Source organism: Astyanax mexicanus, chromosome 3 (genome assembly GCF_023375975.1).
Source record: "Astyanax mexicanus isolate ESR-SI-001 chromosome 3, AstMex3_surface, whole genome shotgun sequence".
NCBI classification, from domain to species: Eukaryota; Metazoa; Chordata; class Actinopteri; order Characiformes; family Acestrorhamphidae; genus Astyanax; species Astyanax mexicanus.
In genome coordinates this window covers 12,726,984-12,751,472 of record NC_064410.1, presented here as the reverse complement: position 1 = coordinate 12,751,472, position 24,489 = coordinate 12,726,984, and the positions used below count along the sequence as shown (strand labels likewise).

General features: G+C 38.8%; 2 protein-coding genes across 5 annotated transcripts in view; one reads left to right on the top strand and one right to left on the bottom strand.

Annotated features, from left to right (window-relative positions):
• Positions 1-136: 136 nt before the first annotated feature.
• On the bottom strand, positions 137-16,385 carry LOC103033143 (ST13 Hsp70 interacting protein). Of its 4 annotated transcripts, none has more exons than XM_022682933.2 (13): positions 16,264-16,385; positions 15,829-15,974; positions 13,535-13,586; positions 13,177-13,273; positions 11,922-11,995; positions 11,737-11,803; positions 9,162-9,246; positions 8,512-8,622; positions 8,285-8,387; positions 7,009-7,125; positions 6,868-6,916; positions 3,884-3,972; positions 137-1,929 (listed from the first exon to the last, which is right to left on the bottom strand). In XM_022682933.2, the coding sequence occupies exons 2-13, from the start codon at positions 15,936-15,938 to the stop codon at positions 1,798-1,800; spliced, it is 1,086 nt and encodes a 361-aa protein (XP_022538654.2). In that variant the 5' UTR covers positions 15,939-15,974; positions 16,264-16,385; the 3' UTR covers positions 137-1,797. The 4 variants fall into 4 exon arrangements, with proteins under 4 accessions (XP_022538654.2, XP_022538653.2, XP_022538655.2 ...); XM_022682932.2 differs by having other exon boundaries at positions 15,829-15,977; positions 16,264-16,378; XM_022682934.2 differs by lacking the exon at positions 16,264-16,385 and adding an exon at positions 16,103-16,257 and having other exon boundaries at positions 15,829-15,977.
• A 2,976-nt stretch (positions 16,386-19,361) lies between these two features.
• Positions 19,362-24,489, top strand: part of LOC125799421 (xaa-Pro aminopeptidase 3-like) — a 39,203-nt gene continuing 34,075 nt past the window's right edge. Inside the window, exons 1-3 of the mRNA XM_049476093.1 lie at positions 19,362-19,624; positions 20,964-21,086; positions 23,144-23,557. Coding sequence (XP_049332050.1) covers positions 19,570-19,624; positions 20,964-21,086; positions 23,144-23,557 — 592 coding nt within the window. The 5' untranslated portion in view covers positions 19,362-19,569. The remainder of the gene's footprint in view (positions 19,625-20,963; positions 21,087-23,143; positions 23,558-24,489) is intronic.

Sequence of the window (24,489 nt, the reverse complement as noted above, 5' to 3'; positions counted from 1 at the left end):
CCATGGACACATAGTTTGTTATTTTTAATATAAGTGTTTAGCTTCATTAAAAACTCACAAGCTGTCTCCATCTTGTATTTTAGTCATTTCCTGATATAACCAGCTCTGGTATAGCCACAATAAAATGAAAAACACCTTATTTGTCAACAACCAAAACTTTTATTGACTGAAATCATCATTCCTATCCATTTGTGATGCACATCCTCTTCAATTAGAAGACGAAACATGTTTATCTTTTGATTCTCTTCTTATTTTTTTGCTTGTAGGAGAGAGCAAGAGAGGAAACAGAACTTTTTATTTCAGCGAAGGTGAAGAAGAGAAAGACCTGAGGATTAAAAAAAAAATACAAATCTAAAAGGAATCATTATGGCCACCTTAGCATAGAAGAGGACAGGAGAGCAGAGAGTCACACACTGAAATAATGTCCTCCTTGTGGAGCTTAGTCAGCTTTGAGAGCAGAAAATATTAGGAGTCCTAATATCAGTATTCAACATGTTTATTAGTTATATAATGTAATTAGTGACCGGTGCACATTTTAGATATGCTTATCACAGGCTTTCTTGCTATCTTAAACTCAGAATACGATCAGTTCTGGGGTTAAATTTTACTTCAGTTTATCCTGGGTCCCCAGGATGTTCAACCAAGGAGCAGCAACTGTTGCTAGTTCAGACAAGCTTTCATTAATCCCACTGAAAAACTTCTTAGTTAAGATAATACCTACATTTAGAGTGTGTTTAATGTCAAATGATGTTTATTTTGCATGTAAGCAAGATTTTTCAAAGCATACCTTCTTAGATAGCCAATTAACTTGAGGACAATCCAATAGCATTGTGCCTCATCTCCTTTCCCTGCTGGACAGGCTATAAATTATCTGTAAAAAAAAATCGAGAAATCCTGCTGTGGAGGATCCCACAGCTCTGCAGAACAAAAACTGAATCTAAGGGGGATTTTGGAAAGCAGGATTTCTCAAATCAGATGAATAACATAAGCTTCTTTTAGACAGCTTTGACTTTGGGCTCAAGTTATCCGGTTAACTGAGATCTTGAGGTATATTCCTAAATGAGGATTAGCTAGATAACACCAGCCCATAGTTAGCTGGTCCAACAGAGACAGGGTAAGGGATGTTAGCATCTGGCTATCATACATTTTTAGCCTTAAAGGATGTAGCTAAGACAACGTGTTAAAGATAAGTCTCAGATATCTTCAATATGCTCAAAGTCAGGATTGTCCAATAGGAAGTCAGGTCAGTGCTAATGTGTTATATTGGGTGCCATTTCTACGGGACAATGCTCTCTTTGGGCTGAAGTTAAGATTCTAAAGAAACTCCTGAGGATTTTTAACAGATTAAAATGTCAGTTTTAGCCAGATGATCTGAACTAAATTAATAACTGTCCAAAAAAAGAATTAAGTGCTGTTTCTGTTGAACAATGTTTTTGAAAGTGGACTAAGGTTTTCCTGCCCTTCAGTGCTCAAGGAGGTAATCATATCAAGATCTTTTTCAGGGTCAGTTAAGATGGACCACAGCTGTCTCTCCTAGTGTCATTCCAGAGCTCTCTAGTTCAACACCTCCACTGGTCTCGGCAATATGGCAGAAACTCCATCCGGACCAGATCTCCCATATCCGGCCTCTTAGATCAAAAACGAAGGAAGAAAATAAGCAGAGGGGAGGGTGAGCTATCTCAGAGAACTGCAAACATACCCTCAACCACACCACTCACTCATTCACAACACCCCACCCATTCATCCATCCCCACCCCGCCCACCCCCCCTAACACACACGCGTCCACGCTGGCCGCTCTAAGGCTGGGGGCCGCTGAACTTGGAGCTGAGTTTGTTGATGAGGGCCATGATCTTGGGGTTGCTCTGGTACTTGGAGATGTTGGCCGGGTTCTGAGCCACATCCTGGAATGCTGCCATCACTTCAGGGTCCTGAAAACACACAAAAAAGATGGGCATTTCATTTAGTGTCTGATGAGGAATGCTATAAACAAAGACCCAGAAAGTGCCTGTAGTTACATTGTCATTAAAATGCCCATATGTTACATAAGCTTGCAACATTGTGCAGATTTGCTTTCTGAAAACACAAATCTATTTAGATTTTAGGCAGTTTCCTGCCTCTCTTTATCACTTAAATTTATAAACGCTGTTTAGATTTCTGTGCATTTAAGATTATAGGGCTCTAGATTAACTTTTTGCACTGGTGCACGTAACGTCTTTTCTTAGGTGCTTCCAAATAGGCATTATTTGAAAAAAGTTGCAATATTATATTTTTTCCCCAAGTGGGTTTCAGAACCTGCCATCAACAGACATTATGCATTTCTTCTTTTTTTTTTTTTATTAAAAAGACACACTAATCGAGGCCTGGCCAAAGAACCAGCCAATCAAATTGTTTACGCCCACTTCACTAGAACAAATATAGTAATACAGACATTAGGCCATGGCAGCACTAGAGCCAACGAGGCAAATTAAGAGCTAAAATTATACAAATTTTATGTGATTTATGACAAAATAGTAATGGCTTATAAAAACAATGTATATATATGTGTGTGTGTATATATATATATATATATATATATTTATATATATATATTTTTTTTTTGTTATTTAATGTTTTATTGGTTTTAAAGTAATTACAATGTACAGGAAAATAGCACATTATTCAATCTCAACAAACAACCAACAAACTAACAAACAAACAAACGAAAAGATTTGCTAATAGCACACAAAAAAAAGAATAAGCACCAGTGTTATAAGCACTAAAAAGATTCTATAAAATAAAGCAATCAATACAGAAGTATAAGAAATGTTGCATAGCTGTATGTAAACTTAGCAAAGTAGTAGCTAAAATGATTTTATCTTCTGCATTAATAGGCAAAAAAACTATTTTACTTTCATGGAAAGAGCCACAGCCACCTTCTTTAACTATATGGAAAAACTATTTAATGGAAAACATTTTGATGGAACGGGTGTCCTATTCTTTTAACCCAAAATATAAACTATACTATGAAATGTGGGACAAGGCAGCAGAGTATTTAAATTCGATTGACTTATATATATATATATATATATATTAGTGGTGTCAAATTTAATCTGATTAATCACAGAAATAAATCTGTGATTAACTGCAACTAATCATTTGTTTTTCTTCAGACACGTTTTTTTATAGTGGATATTTAAATGTAAATAAAAGAATGAATGTATGAAATGTAAAATGCAATTATATGTATATAAGGGGTGTCAATTAAAATAATAGTATATACTTTTATGTTTGATGCGAGACAAAACCAACACAGGGTGCATGATAAATTGAATTGTAAAAAGCAGAAAATCAGGAAGCAGGAAAGCGCGGGTCTGCGTGTGTCCGTGCTTACGCCCGTGCATGTGCGTGAGTGCGAGAGAGAGAGAGAGGGAGAGGGAGAGAAAAGCTGGAAGTTCAGAGAGCATCATTCAATCATTCAGCCGGACGACAGATCAGTGCGTTTGGCGGGGGCGGGGCAGATTAAGTTGGTCACAACTTGGTATAATAATATAAAGTTTGAGTTTTTTTTACATTTCTGCTGAGAAATACTGTCTGAACATGTCTGAATCACGATCTTTGGGAGATAGATTTGAAATATTTTACATTAATAAATAAATTAATTTAAATGGAAATAATTGTTTAACAAACATTTTTGACTTTTTACAGATCTGCAGAAAGCCTAAAGTAAAGAAAAGTGGACTGACAACAGTAATCAGTAAAACCAAATGACCATATGATTAGACAGATCTGTAATCAGGGGATATTTTATTGTTATATAGTTATACTGATTTCATTTGATGACTGAATGTGACCACATGCTTCCAAAACTGAAGGGTGTGTGTGATTGGCTGGGAAGCTAATTACCTTCATGGCCATGAGGACCTCGGGGTCGTTAAAGAGCTCCTGCAGGCCGGGCATCCCGAACGGAGCGCCACCGGGGAAACCAGCGCCACCTACAGGACAATTCATACAGTGAGAGCCAATAACATACAGCAGTGAAAATTAAATGGTGTGAATAAAAAAAAAAGGTCCTACAAATGGTTTTTAGAGTGACGCCACAAAAGAAAAAAATGTCAAATTGCAAATGGTCAATCGGGGCACTGCAGAAAGAACAGGTTCAGCACCTTTATTTTTAAAAGTGTCAGTCAGTCTGAGACTGTGCTCACACAGCTAGTCTCTTAATGATCAATTTGTCCAATAGACAAGAGCTACAGTGCAGTTGCAGTGATAAGCATTAAACATACGCGAGTCTAGAGCTTTTTAGGGGTGTTCAAGCAACCCTACTTTGAGTCCCAGAACCTCTAAAAACTGTAAAAAGTGCTAAACGTGGTTATTTTCTGTTTTTATACACAGTACTAAACTAAATTTTGGACAATTCTTCTCATTCAATGTGTTTTCTTTTATTTTATGATTATTTTTTTTTACACTGAAAATTTTATATTTAAGACTATATTAAAGTTATACAGAAACACATTTGGAACAATTTAGTAAACAAAAAGTGTTAAAGCAGAATATGTTTTAGAATTTAGACTCTTCTAAGCAGCACATTTAGCTTTGAGGACAGATCTGCACACACTTGGTATTTTAATTTCAGTGTCTCAGGTAGAGTTAGGGGTGGGCGATATGGCCCTAAAATAGTATCATTATATTTCATGGTGTTATTGGTGAATTAAAAAAACATTTTAAGAGTACACTACTGCAAAAAAATGAAAATTAAATTTTATTATTACATACAATATTATATAGCACATAACTGAGACATTTAAAAAAATATACAATAATTTTATCAGATTTGTAACAGAGTAAATGATCCAAAATGTCATTATACTAATAATGCACTCCCAATATCTCCATATATCCAGGATTAAAGTAAAATAAATGATACTGGACAGATATAATCTGTCTCTAGTAGATATATAATGGGAAATGAGAACAGTGTGAATTTTTCTTTTGCTAAAAACAGCAAAAAAGTAGAAGCCTGATGTGATAATTGAGGGTGAGTGATATGGCACGATATTTCAGGGTATAATATCGTTCACGATATTCACAAATGTTGGCGATAATATTGCATACGATATATGACACACCCCTAGATAGTCACCTGGAATAGTTTTCTAAGCGTCTTGAAGGAGTTCCTGGAGGTGCTGAACAATAGCAGCTGCTTTCCCTTCACACTGTGAAGCTTCAGCTCAATCCCAAATCGCCTCAAATCGTCATCTCAGTTGATTAGGTTTAGGTCAGGGGATTGTGGAGGATAAACACTTTTTTGGTGACTACATAATTCCAAATGTGTTCCTTAATTGTTCTGATGTCTTTAATATAATCTACAATACTTGTAGAAAATAAATTAAAGAAAGAAAAACATTGAATGAGGTGGTGTCCAAACTTTTGACTGGTACGGTAAAAACTGTTTAACCATATACTTTAAGTGATCAATCATAGAATTTTAAGAACCCCATCAATCTCCCCCTTGTCTCACAAATGTTATGATCCAAGTCCTCTGTGCTGTCTCTAAAGAGTCTGCTTGCTTATTGTAGTCTACCTGATACGATAATAATCTGGGTTATGAGGACAGACATGGCTGTGTGTCTCCTTGCTCTTTTTTGCTGTGCTATTTAAGCATTGAGTAGTTTATCCTGAACTCTGTATAAACTCTGTATAAACTGATTTACCTATAGTTGTTATAGATGTGCAACCCCTGAAGCTTAAATCCTAGAATCATCCCAGTTTTAAAAATATATACCAAATTTCTCGCACTATAAGGCGCACTATCAATAAACGTCTATTTTCTGGTCTATTTTTATAAATGAGGCACACCGGACTATAAGGCGCATTATGCAACACTAGTAAGGAATAGGGGTGTTGCCATGTTTTCCTTATAATTCAGCAGAACTCGGCGCTGGGTGGTGGTGGAGGGTCAGGTAAGTTAAGTAAAGCTAAGAACAAACGAGTGCTGGATGTTAATCTACACAGATTTCTGCCTTTAAAACTGTGTATTTGGGTGAGTAAAGCGCATCAGTTCATTTACAGTAAGCTTAGATATCCAGATTTCCACTAAGGCTGGGTACAGAAGCATGAGCATTAACGGCTAACCGCTAGCGATAGCCATGGTTAGCGCTAGTAAATGCCACCTGACAGTTTGTCCCACATAGCTTGTTTTAACATGGTAAACACGCAGGCTAGAGTCTGATATTCTCGCCTCTGAACGCCGAAAGAGCTAGCACATAACGCGGTTAGTGGCTAATGGTAATGCTGATCCAGCAGTGCTAGCCGGGGTTAGCAGCAGGCTACAGGCCGACAATACTTGCCTCTGAACGTTGAAAGACCTAGCACCTAAGGCAGTTAGCGGCTAAAGCTGCTTCAGCAGTGCTAGCCAGGGCATTTGAACGGTGAAAGAGCTAGCACTTAACGCAGTTAGCAGCTAAAGATGCTTCAGCAGTGCTAGCTGGGGTTAGCAGCAGGCTACAGGCCGAAAATACCTGCCTCTAAACGGTAAAAGAGCTAGCACTTAACGCAGTTAGCGGCTAATGCTAATGCTGCTCCAGTCTCAGTGCTGGAGAATTAAACTGAAACTTCTGTATAACTCCGTATTTCAGCGGAGTGGCTTTACTGCTCCTTACAACCTGACTCATAAAATTCATTTATAAGACACACCGGATTATAAGGCACAATTTTGGGAAAATTTAAGGATTTTAAATGTGCCTTATAGTGCAAAAAAGATGGTATATGAGAGTTGTGAAAATCTGAATATCAACTAAACAATAAGTTGTTATATTATATTGTAGCTCTACAACCCTATAAAGTGAACACAGTCCACAGTCCAGTCATGCTCCAGAAACACACAGTACCTGGGAATCCTCCGTGTGCTCCGCCTGCCTGCTCCCGGGCTTCCTGCTCCTACACACAGACCAACATCAACATCAGTTCATCCATCAACTACACTAAACTTATTTTAAACCCATCCCTCCCTCCATTCCTCCACCTCTCACCCTCTGTGCTCTCTCGTGCTCCTCTCTCGCTTTCTTCACTCGCTCTTTCCTCTCTTTCAGCTCTCTCTCCTCACGTTTGCGCTCGTATTTACGCCGGTGCTCTATGATCTTGTTGGCCTTTGAGTAAGAAACACAGTAAGACATTTTCAGGAAAATAAAAAAATCCAGTTCCAACTGGAGAATCAACACAGTTAACCATATTAGTAATGTTTACTCTGGTGCCATGCTTCAGGTTTCTAAAACTGCGATTAATAAATAAATCAATAAAATGTAAAAACTAGTTCGTTTTGTAATTCTGCCCCGGCCATGCGGTCCTGTATTGCAGGAAGAAACCACGCCTCCACCCATCATTTTATGATTTTTTGCATAAATTTGTCATAAAATGGGATCTGGTCTTCATCTAATTCAACGGTATTGACAAGAATCATGCACCTAAAATAAACACAAAATGCATAGGATCTTGCAGGTCTTTACTAATTCAACACATTCATCCAAGTGGAAGTAGACAAAATAAGTACAAAATAACTTTTGTATTAAACAGCTTCACAGCAATAACCTCAACCATGCACTTACTGCATTCTTAAAACAGTTTAAAACTGACTAAAATTGATCATTTTATATATAAAAAAAAATCCCTTTTATTTTCTTCCTAATTTTCATGCCCAATTATCCAGCCCACTCATTAGGACCTTCCCCTATCACTAGTAACGCCCCAACACACCAGGAGGGTGAAGACTAACACATCGGAGGAAGCATGTGTTCGTCTTCACCCTCCTGGTGTGTTGGGGCGTTACTAGTGATAGGGGAAGGTCCTAATGACTTTCACGATAATGATACTTTTAACAATATGACAAAACACTGATTTAGAAAACATATTTAGAATTTTATTATTGCATGGGATATGATATGGCTAACTGAGATATTAAAAAAAGAATCTGACTTTAGCAAATAAATAATGGGAAATGAGAACAGTAAAAAAGTAGTACCCTTATGTGATAATTAGGGGTGGGTGATTTGGCACGATATTTCAGGGCATAATATCGTTCACAATATTCAACATTTTTGGCGATATTATCACATACGATACGGCACACCACTAGTGGGCAGAGAGTGTTATCTACCCAACCAGAGAGAGCAAAGTCAAGTGTGCTCTCTCAGGGCTCCGGTAGCTGATGGCAAGCTACATAAACAGGATTTGAACCGACGATCTCCTGATCATAGTGTAAAATTGAAAATTGACTAAAATATAACAAAATATCTGAATGTGTTTACTTACTCTGGGCTGAACCTCCTTCAGCATGGCTGAAGCATCTTCATCATAGTCCAGTTTACAGGCCATCGCCAGATCTTTAGCTGCCTCCTCCCAATGACCAAGCAATCTAAGACCGAGAGAGAGAGAAAGAGAGAAATTACTCCCTTCTTGTACAGTCTCAGTAATTGGTTAATCATGTTTTAGACACTCGAATATGTAAAATAATCAGCTGTGTGTGTGCTCTGTCTGACCGGTGGGCTTTTCCTCTCCACTTGTACGACTGTGCAGAGTCTGGGTTGATGTCGATGGCTCTGTCACAGTCTCGGATCGCAGCGTTCGGTTTCTGCATCTTAATGTATACACTGTGAAACACACACAGACACATGTACTGTCATCATAATGAACATAGTCACGATCCAGCTGTCGTGCTGGAGCACTGCACACTCCAGACAAGCTGCACTGTTTTAAAGGGTCTCATTCCATCATTTTTTCGTTTATTTTAAAATGTCTAGTTGTGGTCTCTAGTATGAATGAATGCCATGTGAGCTGTTTTTGTGAAAAAAGTGCTCAAGTGTTTCTATATAGCCCTGCTTTATTTCACTGAATTAGAGGTCTCTGAAGAAACACAGGATTTCATCTCTTGCTCATGAATATTCATACATGCAAACATATCGCATCTGATTGGCAAACAGAACTGCAGCAAAGAATGACTTCTTTGCCTTCCCTCACAGTCAATTTACAGCTCTAAAACTCAAAGCACAATTTTTTTTAGAGATACATCCTTAGTTATAAAGATACAGCACAACTCAGAGACCTATTGTATTTAACAAAGAACAAGAAAAAGTGGATTTTAGCGGAAGGAGACCTTTACTGGGTGGGGATGTAGGCAGGGCGGGGTTACCTGGCTCTCTTGGCGTAGAGGATGGCTGATTTGGGGTTCAGTTTGATGGCATCAGTGAACAAATCCAGAGCTTTCTGTAACTCCCCTGCACAAATTAGAAAATACCAACAAACACTATTAACAATGTTTCTGGTTAAACACAGTACAATCTATACATAATAATAACGTTTCATTATATGGGTTTATGATCTTCTATCTCTGCTTAGGTGCAATAGGTGATCTCTTATCAAACAGTCCAGCTAGTCATGTTCAGCATGATGGCTATTCTAACTGTCATATTTCCTGTTATTTCCTATCACACACTAACAGAATAATTACAATACAAAAACAATTATTAATATCATTTAAATGTATATAACTATATAAAATGTCAAACTTTAGCATGTTTCATTTTGCATGCTATCTCCAGAGGTAAAGTAATTGCCCACACAGTAAATGTACTAATACCACATTGTACACTGTGTTCTGCAATAAAAATGCTCAGTAAAATGTAGGGCTGGACCCGAATATTCGGGTATTCGGATATTCGTTCGTTGAGTAGGTATTCGGTTTTTAATTTTGGTATTCGGATATTCGTTTTTTTTCTCCTTTCCAGAGTTCCACCTCACTCTAACCACTTCTGTTTTCGCGGGTCCCGTCAGAATATCTTGCGCGCGGGACAGAACTGAACTGTTATTGGCTGGAGCGGGAGTTTAATCCAGACGATGCGGGAGCAAATTAATAAATAGTTAAGAAAACTGTAATAATTGTAAAAAAAAAAAAAAACCTAAAGAAAACTCTCAACGCGCAGGATGGACCGACACACACACGCACACACCGATGGTGTTTGGACTGGGGTAAGGAACGGGACCGCACTATGTGGCGGGCGGGCGCGGGATTAAAAGAAGCTATTTTTTTGCGGAGCGGTAACGAGACAGAAACGCGGGAGTGTGGAAGAGTGGGTTTAAAAATCAGTCTCGCGCAGACCTCTATTATACATGATAAAAAAAAATGCAGTCTCTTCGAAACTGATTTATATAATAAAACGTAAGGGGTAATGTGGCAACAGTAGGGGCTAAATCGGTTACAAAAGCCTGGCCTACAAAAATTATGTCTGAACGAATTTCCTCTTATCTAATATAATTTAAAATGGTTTAAAAATATAAAATAATTTCTAAGCAAACGAAATATTTAATATTGAGCTTATAGCCCAAGTGCAAAAATACAAAATCAGTAATACGGCTATGCCCTGCACAATCCTTAAACCGAAATAGACCAAGTACAATAACGTCATTAACAATGACTTTCCTCTACTCTAATATAATTTAACATGGTTTAAAAATATAAAATAATTTCTAAACAAACGAAATATTTAATATTGAGCTTATAGCCCAAGTGCAAAAATACAAAATCAGTAATATGCCCTGCACAATCCTTTAACCGAAATAGACCAAGTACAGTTTACAATGACTGTCCTCTAATATAATTAACAATGTTTAAGAATATAAAATACTTCCTGAACAAACGTTTTTTTTTGTTTGTTTTTTTTAAGCAAATAGCCTAAGTGTGAAAACACAAACAGCAATTTACTGGGCTGGCTTGCGCAGCGGAGAAACCGTGCAGCAGCAGCCTCCTAGCCTGCTTACGCAGCGGATAAGCCGCGTGTGGGGCAGCAGAAATTCCGGGATGAAAACACAAAGAAATCTGAGCTAAAAACACAGAAAAAATATGGGGGATAAAAACACCAAAAATCCGGGGTGAATATGTCTCGTCGGTCAGAGCAAATTGAACATTTTTCAGTGGATTAAAGGGGCCGTGATTTGCTTTTTTTTATTTATTTTTTTACCTCTTTTTTTAAAAACGAATATTCGAATATTCGCTTCGAATCAGTGCCGAATATTCGGAGCTCAAAAAACGCTATTCGGGCCAGCCCTAGTAAAATGATGTAGAAGGACTCAAAACATTAATTATATAGCACAAATACTGAGGGAAAAAAAAAAATCTTTTTTTTTTTTCATAATTTTATTTCAAAATTTTCCCATTTTCTGCCCAATTAACACGGCCAATTACCCAACCCACTCCTTAGGACTATCATTAGTGATGCCCCAACACACCAGGAGGGTGAAGACTAGCACATGCTTCCTCCGATACATGTGAAGTCAGCCACCGCTTCTTTTTGAGCTGCTGCTGATGCAGCATTGCAGAGCAGCCAGCACGCTCGGAGGAAAGTGCAGCGGCTCGGTTCTGATACATCAGCTCACAGACGTCCTTTGCTGCGAACATTACCCTAAGAGTGATGTGGGGAGAGAGCGCCATCTACCCACCCGGAGGGAGCAGGGCCAATATTGCTCCCTCTAAGCGCCGGCAGCTTGATGGCAAAGCTGCATGAGCGGGGGTTCGAACCTGCGACCTCCCAATCAAAGTGGCAGCGCTTTAGACTGTTGGACCACTCGGCGCCCCTTAATCTGCTCATTCTTAACAAGAGTCCCACCCGAACCCCAACCAGCATAAAACACCCGCTGAGCTGACAGTCTTTAGTCTCAGACCAGTGTACAAGTTCAAAATGCAAGATTAGCCACACCCACTGTTGACTCACCATCTCCTAGAGCTCCGATAGCCTCCCCCTTCTTCTCATTGGCCTGATCAATCATCTCCTCTGTCACCTGAAAGCAGCAGAACTCAGTCACCTTCAGTTCATCCAGATCCACTCTGCTCCATAAAGATGTATATTAATGAGATATGTAAAGCGGTTGATACACTCAGAGCATGTAGTCCTAATACCTCCAGGTTTTCATAATCTCCCATCTCCTGAGCTGCTTCTGTGTCTGGCTCGATCACTCCTTCCATGTCAATTTCTGCAAAAAATCAAATTAAAATTTAAATTGTTATATATTTTTGCAATTACCAATTAATAAACTAAATGCTAAGACCACTGGTAAAAAAAAACAAAAAAAACAAAACAAAAAAAAAACCAAACATAAAACCTCTTTGTTTATACACACACGTACACATTTTTCCAAACTAGCACTAAAAATTGGAAATAGATTCCGGGCTAGGCAACAGCAATTCATTTTAAATAATTTTAGCATTACTAGTTAGCCATTGTGGCTAATCCACTACTGTAGGCTTTATAATAAAGTCCTCAGGCCAGCTCTTATACTTAGACTTATACACAAAGAACAATAAAGAGAATCCAATTTCTAAACATTTTATTTGGACTTTAAGTAAACTTTTGATCAAAACATGGTAAACTATCTCAATCCTGTCAGTCCTACCATCATCAATGCAAGATCTTGGTGAAAAATTAATGCAAGACTGGATTCAGATAAATCTTGAGACATAGCAGAAGCAATCAAAGCTAAAGACAGTGCCCGTGTACAATATGGCAACAACACAGGCGGTGCCATTAATAATGCTCCTATCAATATCAAAATGATACTGTATCGACCGATATTAAGAAATGTATTGTGATAAAGGAACTTTGTCTATACTGCTCTAACTGCCAATAGTACATATATACATAAAGAAGCAGTAGATAGACTTGTGCTTCTGTTATAAACATGTGAATAACTATGTGACAGTTTTCATATTTTACACTTTTTCTGAAATACAAGGAAATTATGAAGAAGGCTGAAGGAAGCTGCTTACTATTCTCTAAAAATAGCTAAAATATACTTCAATTTCTATATTAGTTTCATAGAGGTTTTATTCTTATATATATACTGTTTTGATTCCCTGTAAAAGAAATATACATTTTCTAATATTTGGTAGCTCTAAATGATGCTTTTTGTTACTGTTTTGGCACATCTAAAATAAAACAAATGATGTAAGAAAATGATGATGTAAATTATGTAAAAAAAATGTAACCAAAAATTGATCATATACTTGAATATTGAGATTTTAACTCACAGCCCTAACAGCTAAAGACGCATGAAAGAGAACACCTAATCGATCATCATTATGATATTATTACATTATAAACAGACACAGATGGACTAATGACAGTGCCCTGGGTAAAAGAGGAGTGATCAGGTACCTAAATCACTCTCCTCACTCTCTGAAGGCGGGGCTGGTTCGGCCTTTGGGGGCGGGGCCGCTGTGAATCGTGGGCCGGCATCACACGGACAGCTTCCCTGTGCAAAATGAAACACACACACAAGTTCGTGCAAGGTCCTTTATACACACTCTGGATCCAAACATTTGTGGACAATGTAACGAGCAAGTGTCCAAATACTTTTGTCCATACTGTATAATATCAGAATAAACCCAAATAAACCGGGTGTTTTACAGATAAACACACTCACCTCTGAGATCTGACAGTTTAGACTGCAGTGTATTGTGTGTGTTTGTGTGTGTGTGTGTGTGTGTGTGTGTGTAGAGTGTGAGATACTCACCCCGCATGGAGAACTGTCATTTTTGGTCTGCGCTGGAATGGTGGCTCCCAAACTGAAAGTGAAAAAGATAGATGTATGTGTGTGCTGATGAGTCACTCTTACACACACACACACACACACACACACACACACACACGAGCGTGCTGAAATGCACAGCTGTCAGTGAACTCTACCAACAGATGGGCTGGACTGGAACTTTCTAGTTGGATGAGTTTACTGATGCAGAGGGAGGTGGGGGAGTGTCAACCCCCCCCACCACACACACACACACACACACACACACACACACATTACTGGGCAACATTTCACCTGACACTAACCTTATTATAAATAACTAATTAATTTCTTATAGTTCAAATACATTAAGCTGCATCTGAGGGGCTTGAAATGTCTACAGAATGTTCATTTTTCTCATATGAGGCAACTCGTTCCTGCAATGAGTGAATCATAAACATAAACGTGTAAATGTAATGTACACACATACACCCAAACGTCCTCGCAATGTCAAATCAGTCATTTTTTCACAAAGCTAAAGAGACAACGAGCTAAACACACAGCGCCACATCTACACACAAATGCTCACGACACCAAACCTATTATTTAGACAGACATTATTTTTGTACTGTGTCATGTGTGCACTCAGTATTTAACACATTATCAGACATGTATAACATACTAGACAGCCGGACATGCATACAATTATTTATTTAAACTGTCTTCAGTAAAGCTGAAGTATTTTTTTAAGCTTCAAACTTATTTAGAAATACTTAAGTATTACACATTTTTGTACTTAAGTATTGCTAGTAGTTTATTTTCTAATTTACCACTCAAGTACTGAAAGTAAAAGTGCAGTACTGTGTTTTTATTATTACAGGAAAGAGTGAAAGGCAGAACAGGAGCAGTGTGGTCTTCTTATAAAATCAGCTTGATTCACTCAATGATGAGCAGCTTCATCGAACCTGGTGACGGTGCAGAGCATCTACTGCTCTGGCTTTAGTAATAATGTGGGTTCAGAATGATTCCTGACATTTTTATAATTGTATTAGTAACAATACAGCACAAATGTATCTCGAGTAAAATTTTAAAAATCATCCAAATTATGTAGTAAAGTAAAAGTGGAAGATGATTCCATCTATCTATCTATCTATCTATCTATCTGCTTTAGTTATTTTAGTGGGAACACCATGCAATAAGTGTAAATTAAATAACTGTAGATATGACACAATATCTAAACTAATTATTTGACATTAGTTTAAACATTATTAATCATCAATAAGACATTTTACTAATGTCCAAATTCAATACTTTTTACAACATTTTATTACACTACAGTTAATGTATTAATGTTTAATAACAACATCTTAACTAGTCTTAATTAAAAACAAATTTAAAAACGTTGTGATTGGTAGATTAGTTATTTGTTGTGACCGTGCTTCTTGAAAATAAATCTTATACTGTTGGAATCGCTGTTCATTTCCCTTTTAAATTGAGCCACATTACTAATGAACATGCAATTGTGGGATGAGCAGCAGAAAATTAGAAAAAATTGAAAATGTAACCAATTTCTAAATCTTCTGTGGCAATGCCAAACAACTTATTCTACCACTGACTTGTTTGATGTGTGAGGATCTTCTTGATGTGTGTCTATACGGAACAAGTTATCTAGGACTTCGCCTTCAGAGATGGTACTAGGATTCACTCCAAATAATGCCCTAACACCAGTTTAACACCAGTTTGAAGTTACCCTATCGCACTCTTTACACATGGCATTTTGCTTCTGATTTTAAACTGTCCGTTCCACCTAAAAATGATGGGCACGTACAATGTAATCTAACTGAGCTGTAAGAATAGGGTTTAATTGAAATGCTGCGATATTTAAGGTGGAATTTAGAATTGTAATTGGAGGCACATATTTGAGCCTTTCGTTTCAGGAGGGCAGGCTAGTAAACCGTGTGTGTATATATGTGTGTGTGTGTGTGTGTGTGTACCCTTATTGTGAAGTTTTAGATACCGGTTTATTTAACTCAACAGCATCCAGATTAACTCGTAATCAATCTCACACGGTCACCCCATCTGTAAGAGTCACATGAAATTCTGCTTCTGAGCTGGAATCACTTCCACCTTAAATGCTGCGGCAGCTACATGTAATCTAACTGAGATGTAAGAATGGGTTTCAACTAAAATGCTGCGATATTTAAGGTGGAACGGACAAGTATAATTGTAGTCCTCTATTTGAAGCTCGTTCTAGAGAGAGCAGGGCAGTAAACTGTGTGTGTGTGTGTGTGTGTGTTTACCCGTGTAACCAGGTCCTAAAGAAGCCCATCTCGGGGAGGTGCAGCACGGCGGGATTATCTGTGCACAGCTGCACGAAAGCCTTCAGCTCGGATACCTTCTTCGGGTCCATAATCCCAACAGGAGCGCGCGCGGACGGCCTTTACACCTGCTGGAGGCACGAGGCACATCAGTCAGTGATTAGCATTAGCGTTAGCATTGTTTACGGTACTCCAATGCACAATATGCACTCTCACACACACACACACTCACTCACCCACTCATTCACACACTCACTCAGAGCTGCACGGGATTATAATCGCAGTGGAAGCTTCTGGAATAGCGAGTCACTCTCTCTGATCTCGCTCCAGCACGAGCGCGTGGGCTAAACCTGTGAAAGGAGCGGGTGCGCGCGCGCTGCTGTGCGGTACTGTGTGAGTTTAATCCCGAACTGGTACCTGGATTAAGGGTCGCAGTGTTTCTCAACGAGCAGATCTCACCAACAGCACCCCAACCAACTCCAGCGCTGTTTCAGACAGGCGAGTGCGAGGACCGCCCTACCACTGCGCTCACACTGAGGGCGCGCTTCATTACAGATTCAGTGCCCTACACCCTACGGCAGTGGCGGATCTAGGCCTTTTCAGAGTAAGGGGCCATCAAGGGGCCAAGTATTATTTCACCAGTCACACTATGTTCAAACACGTCAATTAACCAGAAGTTAATTCAAAAATATTTTTGTTTTTGTGAATTTTATGCGGATTTCTCTGCTAAAAAGTAATTTGCTTCTGAAGTCTCTCGTTTGCCTCTGTTTCTTTTTTTTGTTTATATGTGTATATAATCTACCATTTTCATTGCAGATTTTATATTTTGGTGTAAAAAAAATTAAACAAAATGATCTCAATAAAAATCTTTAGACACAGTTCTACACACTAACCTCTATACTCTATTCTCTATGCACTAACCTTTACATCTTAACATCAATGCCCTACACCCTAACCTCAGTACACCAACCTTTACACCTAACATCTACACTTTATTATCTATACTCTGGACCTTAACCTCTGTAGCCCAACCTTTACACCCAACATCTACACTTTAATATCTATGCAACAAATAAAAAAATTAAATCTATACAGTACAGGCCAAACACCTTCTCATTCAATGCGTTTTCTTTATTTTCATGACTCTTTACATTATAGATTCTCACTGAAGGCATCAAAACTATGAATGAACACATATGGAGTTTTGTACTTAACAAAAAAAAGGTGAAATAAGTAAAAACATGTTTTATATATTTCAGTTTCTTCAAAATAGCCTTTGCTCTGATTACTGCTTTGCACACTCTTGGCACTCTTGGAGGTGGTCACCTGAAATGGTTTTCCAACAGTCTTGAAGGAAGGAGTTCCCAGAGGTGTTTAGCACTTGTTGGCCCCTTTGCCTCCACTCTGGCTGCGTCCAGAAACCCCAAAAGTGTCTCCTTTTTCCTACCGATCCTCCTCCTCTCCTCCGTGACCCGGAAACTGATTTCGTGACGAAATCTTGCCGCCTGTCCGAATACCGTAGGAGACGAAAGAAGCCGCTTAAAATCCACCTGTAGTAGGCTTCCAACGGAGGTTACATCAGTGTATCCTACTCCGGAAGACTTTTAAGGATTTTCCAATGACATCACTGCATCCAGTAATAAAATTTATAGTTTAGATAAACTGTATGCTCAGTAAAACTATATTTATGACCCTATGTGTATCATGTTATACATATAAAAACATATATTATTTATAATATATATATATATAATTTTAATTAATTCATTTATTTACTTAGGGACTGATGAGGAAACCGAACCCCTAATAAGGCTGAGGTCAGACAGGGCTGCCAGGGTCACTGGCCAGAGATGCGGCCAAAAATGCGGCTGGGAGTAAACAGGATTTTATTGGAATATCTGAATTTTTAGCTGTGTGTGATAATAATGTTCTGAAACGTGCTGAAAGTGAGCGTTGTGATTGGCTCAGTTCAACGGTAGTCAAGTCCTATCTAAAAGGGATCAGCTGTCCCATTTCCCTAATTACAGCTCCTTCCCTCCATTCCTCCTCCTCTTCTCCTCTCCTCGATTCCTCCACCTTCTTACGGGGTAGGAGAGGAGGAGTAGGAAAGGAGGAGTAGGAGAGGAGAAGTAGCAAAAGTTTCTGGACGCAGCCTCTGTGGTCCAGCTCACCCCAAACCATGACTGTGGAGGCCAGGTCATCTGCTGCAGCACTCCATTACTCTCCTTCTTGGTCAAATAGCCCTTACACAGTCTGAAGGTGTGTTTGGGCTCATTGTCCTGTTGAAAAATAAATGATCGTCCAACTAAACACAAAGCAGATGGGATGGCATGTCGCTGCAGGATGCTGTGGTAGCAATGCTGGTTCCTTCAATTTTGAATAAATTGCCAACAGTGTCACCAGCAAAACACCCCCTCCACACACCATCACAGGTCACAGATTTCCACCGGTCTAATGTCCATTCCTTGTGTTTCTTGGCCCAAACAAATCACTCTGCTTGTTGCCTCTCCTTAGCATTGGTTTCCTAGCAGCTATTTGACCATGAAGGATTTGCGCAGTCTCCTCTTAACAGTTGTTCTAGAGATGGGTCTGCTGCTAGAACTCTGTGTGGCATTCAACTGGTCTCTGATCTGAGCTGCTGTTAACTTGCTGTGAAGCAGAGGTGACTCTTGGTCTTTCTTTCCTGGGTTGGTCTTTATGTGTTCCAGTTTCGTTGTAGCACTTGATGGTTTTTGTGACTCCACTTGGGGACCCATTTAATTGCAATTTTCCAGACTGACTGACCTTCATTTCTTAAAGTGATGATGGCCATTCATTTTTCTTTAGTTAGCTGATTGGGTCTTGTCATAATATGAATTTTAACAGTTGTCCAATAGGGCTGTCGGCTGTGTAGTACCCTGCCTTCTGCACAACACAACTGATGGTCCCAACCCCATTGATAAAGCAAGAAATTCCACTAATTAACCCTGATAAGCCACATTTCAGGTGACCACCTCTTGAAGCTCATTGAGAGAATGATGCCAAGAGTGTACAAAGCAGTAATCAGAGCAAAGGGTGGCTAATTTGAAGAAACTAGAATATAAAACATGTTTTCAGTTATTTAACTTTTTGTTCATTCATAGTTTTGATACCTTCAGTGAGAATCTACAATGTAAATAGTCATGAAAATAATAAAAATGCATTGAAAAAGAGAAGGAGTGTCCAAACTTTTGGCCTGTACTGTACATTATAAAACAAATGAATAAAAGGTCACAGTGGAAAAACAGCTTGTTTTACTTCTGTTTTCTGTTTCCAAAAGAGATCACGTGTTTACTGCAAACAAAACAAATCTATCTGCCTACAAAATGGCCACAAAGAGTATGCACCCTTCCTAGTGATCTACATTTTCTCCTATTGGAGCGGACCCAGAGGTCTTGCGTTAAATAGCGTCGCTCCCTGAATTCAGTCATAACTCAACTGGCCAATCAGAGCACGGAGAACGACCTCGATCGACCAATGGGAGGTTGAGCTGTGAGAGGGGCGGGTTGTGCTGTTCACCTCTGAGTGCTGAGCATGTGAGGAGAGCTGAGGGTGTCAGTCAGGCTGCTGTGGGGGTCCCTGAGGGTTTTTGAGGGTCTCGGAATGTTCAGGTGTAATCTGTTACTGTCTGTTCGCTCAGAGAAGCCCCTCCCCTCATGCTGACAGGTAGAGGAGATTATTACACACCTGCTGCTGCTGATAAGCATGCTGCACCCCTCCCACCTGCTGAGGACTGCTGCCCAGCTTCTTTCCAGATCAGGTAATTAACTGCTGTCTGTTTGTGCATGTTGGTGGTTATTATGTGGTTGGTGTTGTAGGTTTGAGGTATTCAAATATTTGCTCAGGTGTGTAAAATTCAGGTAAAATTCCTGGGTGTTTATGATGGATAAAAGATAATCATGGAGAATTTTCTTTCAATCATCCAGACTTCTGTATAAACTTCAGATCTCACACCATGTGATTAAAGGGCTGATATCCTACATTTTTCTAATCCTACATTTACTTAACATAACATACTAAAGCTTCAGTCATGATGCTTTTTGTGATTATGAACCAAAACCAGTCATCATTAATCTCTACATGACTAAACTACACTCTACAATTACAATTTGTTGATACAACACAAGTTAAAAGTTACAAATCTGGCCTCCTTAATCTAAAAACTAAAAAACTATAGATTGATACTAAAGTTAAGGAAAAACATAAGTGTTAAACAATCCAGAATGTTTTATATTTTAGATTCTTTAAAATTGGCAGCTCTTGCTTAGATGACCGCTTTGCACATCTTGGATTTTCTCAGTCAGCTTTATGAGGTAGAGTCACCTGGAATGGCTTTCAATTATTTATTTATAAATGAATAATTACTTGATTTTTTTGTGTCTTAATGTGTTTGAGAGCATCAGTTGTAAAGTTGTGAAGCGGTAGATTTGCTGAATACAGTGAATAACTCTATTTGAGTAATGTTCTAATCCATATTTTGGCAAGAACTACTCAACTAAGTAAAGAAAAAAATACGTTTAAGAAATGAAGGTCAGTCAATCTGAAAAAAGCAAGAATTTTGAAAGTATCATCAAGTGCAGTTGCCAAGACCATCAAAAAGTGTTATGATGAAACTGGCTCTCATCAGGACCGCCCCAGAAAAGGAAGACCAAGAGTTACCTCTGTTTTATAGGATAAGTTAATCATAGATAGTTACCATCCTCAGAAACCACAAGTTAACAGCACCCCAGAAAAAGCTAAACCTAAAAGCTTCACAGAGTATTTTGGTTTGTTACTACATGATCCTTTATGTGTTCCTTCATAGTCTGGATGACTTCAGTGTTCATTTACAATGTAGGAAAAAAAACATTGAGTAAGAAGGTGTTTCCAAACGTTTGACTGGTATTGTATATGACTGTATATTAATACAGTCCTTCACTACATAATATAAGATAACACACTAGCTTTTTTCACCTAATTTTAACATGTTTTACTGAGCTTCTAGTGAGGTAGGATTTTTCTTATTCTGATTCTAACTCTCTCTGAGTCTTTCTTCAGTGTTTACCCAAGATGCTTTGCTTCATGTATTTTTGTTTGACCCACCCTCACTCCCTCCACAGGTGCCTTCAGGTGTCCGTGCAGGAATGTGTCGGTAAAGACGGGAGGATGGAAGACAAAGAAAGTTCCTCAACGATACCTGGGGCAGCCGAGCCCCTTTACACACCCCCACCTCATCAAACATGGTAAAACACACACACACACACACATACACACTTTAGTAAAAGATAAAGAGATTCCTGGTAAATTATTTGTAATTATTTATATTTATAATAAATATTAAATTCTTCTGTTATTATTCTTATTAAAACCAACTCTGGTTCATTTGGTGCACGCAGATTAGTGGAGCAGTTAGTTTGTGATAAGAACATGATCTGACCCTGGATACGGTCCGAATATGAAAAATACTCCTTATGTTTGAGCTAAACGACTGTTCAGGTGCAGTTTAACCTGATTTACTGCCCAGATAATTACCACAGCTATTAACTAATGTATCTCTGCTTGAAACACTTGTTCCTGTATTTTTACTTTATTGACTTTGCACCAGACAGTTCTGATCAATCAATATCATGCTCACATGGTTTGTTTGTGACACATTTTGTATGAGGTTTTTCATTTGTGAAACCAAACTAATGCGAAAAAGTTAACAAAGTTAACCAATTTGTTACCTGGTTCAGACCAAAGAAACCAACTACAGGTACAAAAACACCTGTATGAAAACACAGTTTTCACCTTTGGTCCCATTTTTTTAAATAACCCCTAGCCCCACATAGTCTTAATGCTCAAACCACCTTTGGGTTAAAATAATCTGCATGTTTAAACCATCTTTGCTCCAAAAAAAGAATATTGTATTTTTAACTTTTGAGCTAAACACCTTGTGTGTGATGTGTAAACCATGTTTGGTTCAGAAATATTGTACATTACAATGTAATGTGATTGAATTTGTTCTTGTGTAATTTGCTTTTGTCTAGACATCTGTGATTTTATTGAGATAAATCTTGTTAAAAATGGATAATTAAGGTAAAATACAGTTGATTTTGTAAGAAACAATGAATGAGCATGTGTCCCAAATACGCTGTGTGTAATTCTCTAGTTGTCTCTGTGTCTCTGGTCGGTTTTTATCATGTTCTATGGTAAATAATTATACATGAACATCATGGGGCTGACTACAATATAACAAATGATTACAGTATTAGAGTAAAAGAAAATGTTTATTGAGGAAAACTGTACTGTGTGACAGTGTGAAATTGACTTTGGGTGTAGTAAAACATGATAAAAAAAAGTACTTACCTCTGTTGCATAGCCCACCTCAATTTTCCCGTAGCTTTCCAAGATCCAGTAATTTTGTGCTTTTTGCCCAGCACTCTTTACAACGGCCAATTCAGAGCATATTTTGCCCCAATAAATTGCTTTTTACACCAGGCTCAAAGTAGCTCCACACCTCATTGCTAGAATCCGGAGAGCCCTGACATATAAAACAAGGCATTAATACCTTTTTAAAATTGCACAAGAAGCTTATTATTATTAAATCTCTGGGCAACACCATCATTGTACTGATAATGACATAGACATTATCTATAATAATCCTCTTATCTTATCTCTTATCTATAATAATCACAATCATAATATAATAAAAAAACCTAAATATTCCCCGAAGCAGCCGTTGTAAAAAGTGCTGGGCAAAAATAACAACATTTCTGGATCTCGGAACGCTGTGGAAAAACTGAGGTGTGCTCTTCAACAAAGGTAAGTACTTTGTATCATGTTTTACTACAACAAAAGTCCAGTTCACCTTTAAAAGCAGGTTCCAGTACCCTGTTGGAGCCAATAGCCTGGATACAAGATGAGATAGGTTCCATTTGGCATCCTGCAGAACATGCAAACCCACAGTTGTTGAAGCTGGGTCTGTAGATCCTGCTACACACTTCTAGGTTACCGAAGCTCCTGCTCCCGTAAATGTGCGTTTGCCGCAAAACTCAAAACCCTTGAAACCCTTTCTGTGTGTGTGTTTGTGTGTGTGTGTGTGTGTGTGTGAGCATTATCCTGCTGAAAAATGCCAGTTAATAGCCCAACCCCAAAAGGCAGCACATGACTGCAGAATGTTCTGTATGTGTTGCAGATGTGCTACGCATATCATATTTTATATGATTAAAACCTTTTGATATTTTTTTTAATAGATTATAGTTCATTAAAGTCATGATATACTTTTCTGACTCTCTCTCTCTCTCTCTCTCTCTCTCAGGTGAAGTAACTCCAGGTTTAACTCAGACTGAGTTTGAGTTGCGACGGCAGCGTCTGGCGTCTCTAATCGAGGCTCACTCCGTGCGCCTGTCCGGCCCCAGTCGAGCCTCTGACTCCTCCCACATCGTCATAGTCCTATCACACCCCACCCGCTACATGACCAATGACATCCCGTACCCCTTCCACCAGAACCAGGACTTCCTGTACCTGACAGGTGTTCTGGAGCCGGACAGCGCTCTGGTCATGTTCGGTTCTGGACGGCCGGACCACGCCGCCCTGTTTGTACCTCGCAGAGATCCTGCCCGCGAGCTGTGGGACGGGCCTCGTTCAGGACGGGATGGGGCAGCTGCCTTGACGGGACTGGAGAGGGTTCACTGTATTGAGGAGCTGGGTACGGTCCTAAAAAGCCTGAAAGGTAAACCAGACATTTCATCTGTTTAATCCTAACCCTAGTTTCCCTCTATCATTTCTCTGATTGAGTAACAATAATAGTAAGCTCTAAGTTAGCGTATTATCCAGAGGTTGGCTTTAAAAAATAGACGCATGAGTGCTGCCAGCATTGTTGCAGATCTTAAAGAAGTGGAAGGTCAGCCTGCAGTGCTTAGACCATTCACTGAATCAACTCTGCCTGCATGGCACTGTTCTAGAAGAAAGCCTCTTCTGAAGCTGATGCACAGGAAAGCCTGCAAACATTTTGCTGTAGATAAGCAGTCCAAGAGCATGGATTACTGGAACCATGTTTTGTAGTCAGATAAACTTGTTTAGGTCAGAATGTGTCCAGCATGTGTGGTGGTGCCCTGGTGAACAGTAACAAGGCAATTATCCATCCCTTGCTTACAGTTAAGCATGGTGGTGGTAGCATCATGAACTGGGGCTGTATGAGTGCTTTCACACTAGAAAGCAGATTCCCAACATGTACTCTGGCATTTTAAAACAGAGCATAATCCCCTCTCCCCAGGAACTGGGCCACTTATCATTTTCCAACATAATAACAATGATATGCTGATCTAAAGCCATTTATGTTCAGGAATTGTGTAGATAATTCCTTATTCAACAAGTAGTGCACTAAGTAGGAAATTAAGCAGGCTTTATTTGAGACGGGGCTAAAATTCTCTACTCATGGCAGACTGCACAAACTGGCAAACCTAACAAACTAGCTAATGAAGCAAAGGCTCTGTGAACACTAGGTTAGCTTTCTGTATTTTGGCCATGCTTATCTTCACCAAGAGACAAATAAATCGTGCAGTTAAGGCATTTTTTTTGTCTTTTTAGTACACACCATTTTTGATGCTGCCTTTTAGACTCTTTCTCCATTTTTCATTTATTGCAATTTTTCTATGCCACTTT

What these genes read in the sequence shown, in the direction of transcription:
- LOC103033143 (XM_022682933.2), bottom strand. Translation starts at nt 15,938, where the DNA reads ATGGACCCGAAGAAGGTATCCGAGCTGAAGGCTTTCGTGCAGCTGTGC. An exon ending in GAGATTATGAAAACCTGGAG is followed by an intron (nt 11,804 to 11,921) that starts GTATTAGGACTA and finishes TGCTGCTTTCAG; the next exon opens with GTGACAGAGGAGATGATTGA. An exon ending in AGGTCCTCATGGCCATGAAG is followed by an intron (nt 1,930 to 3,883) that starts GTAATTAGCTTC and finishes GTGTGTTTTCAG; the next exon opens with GACCCTGAAGTGATGGCAGC.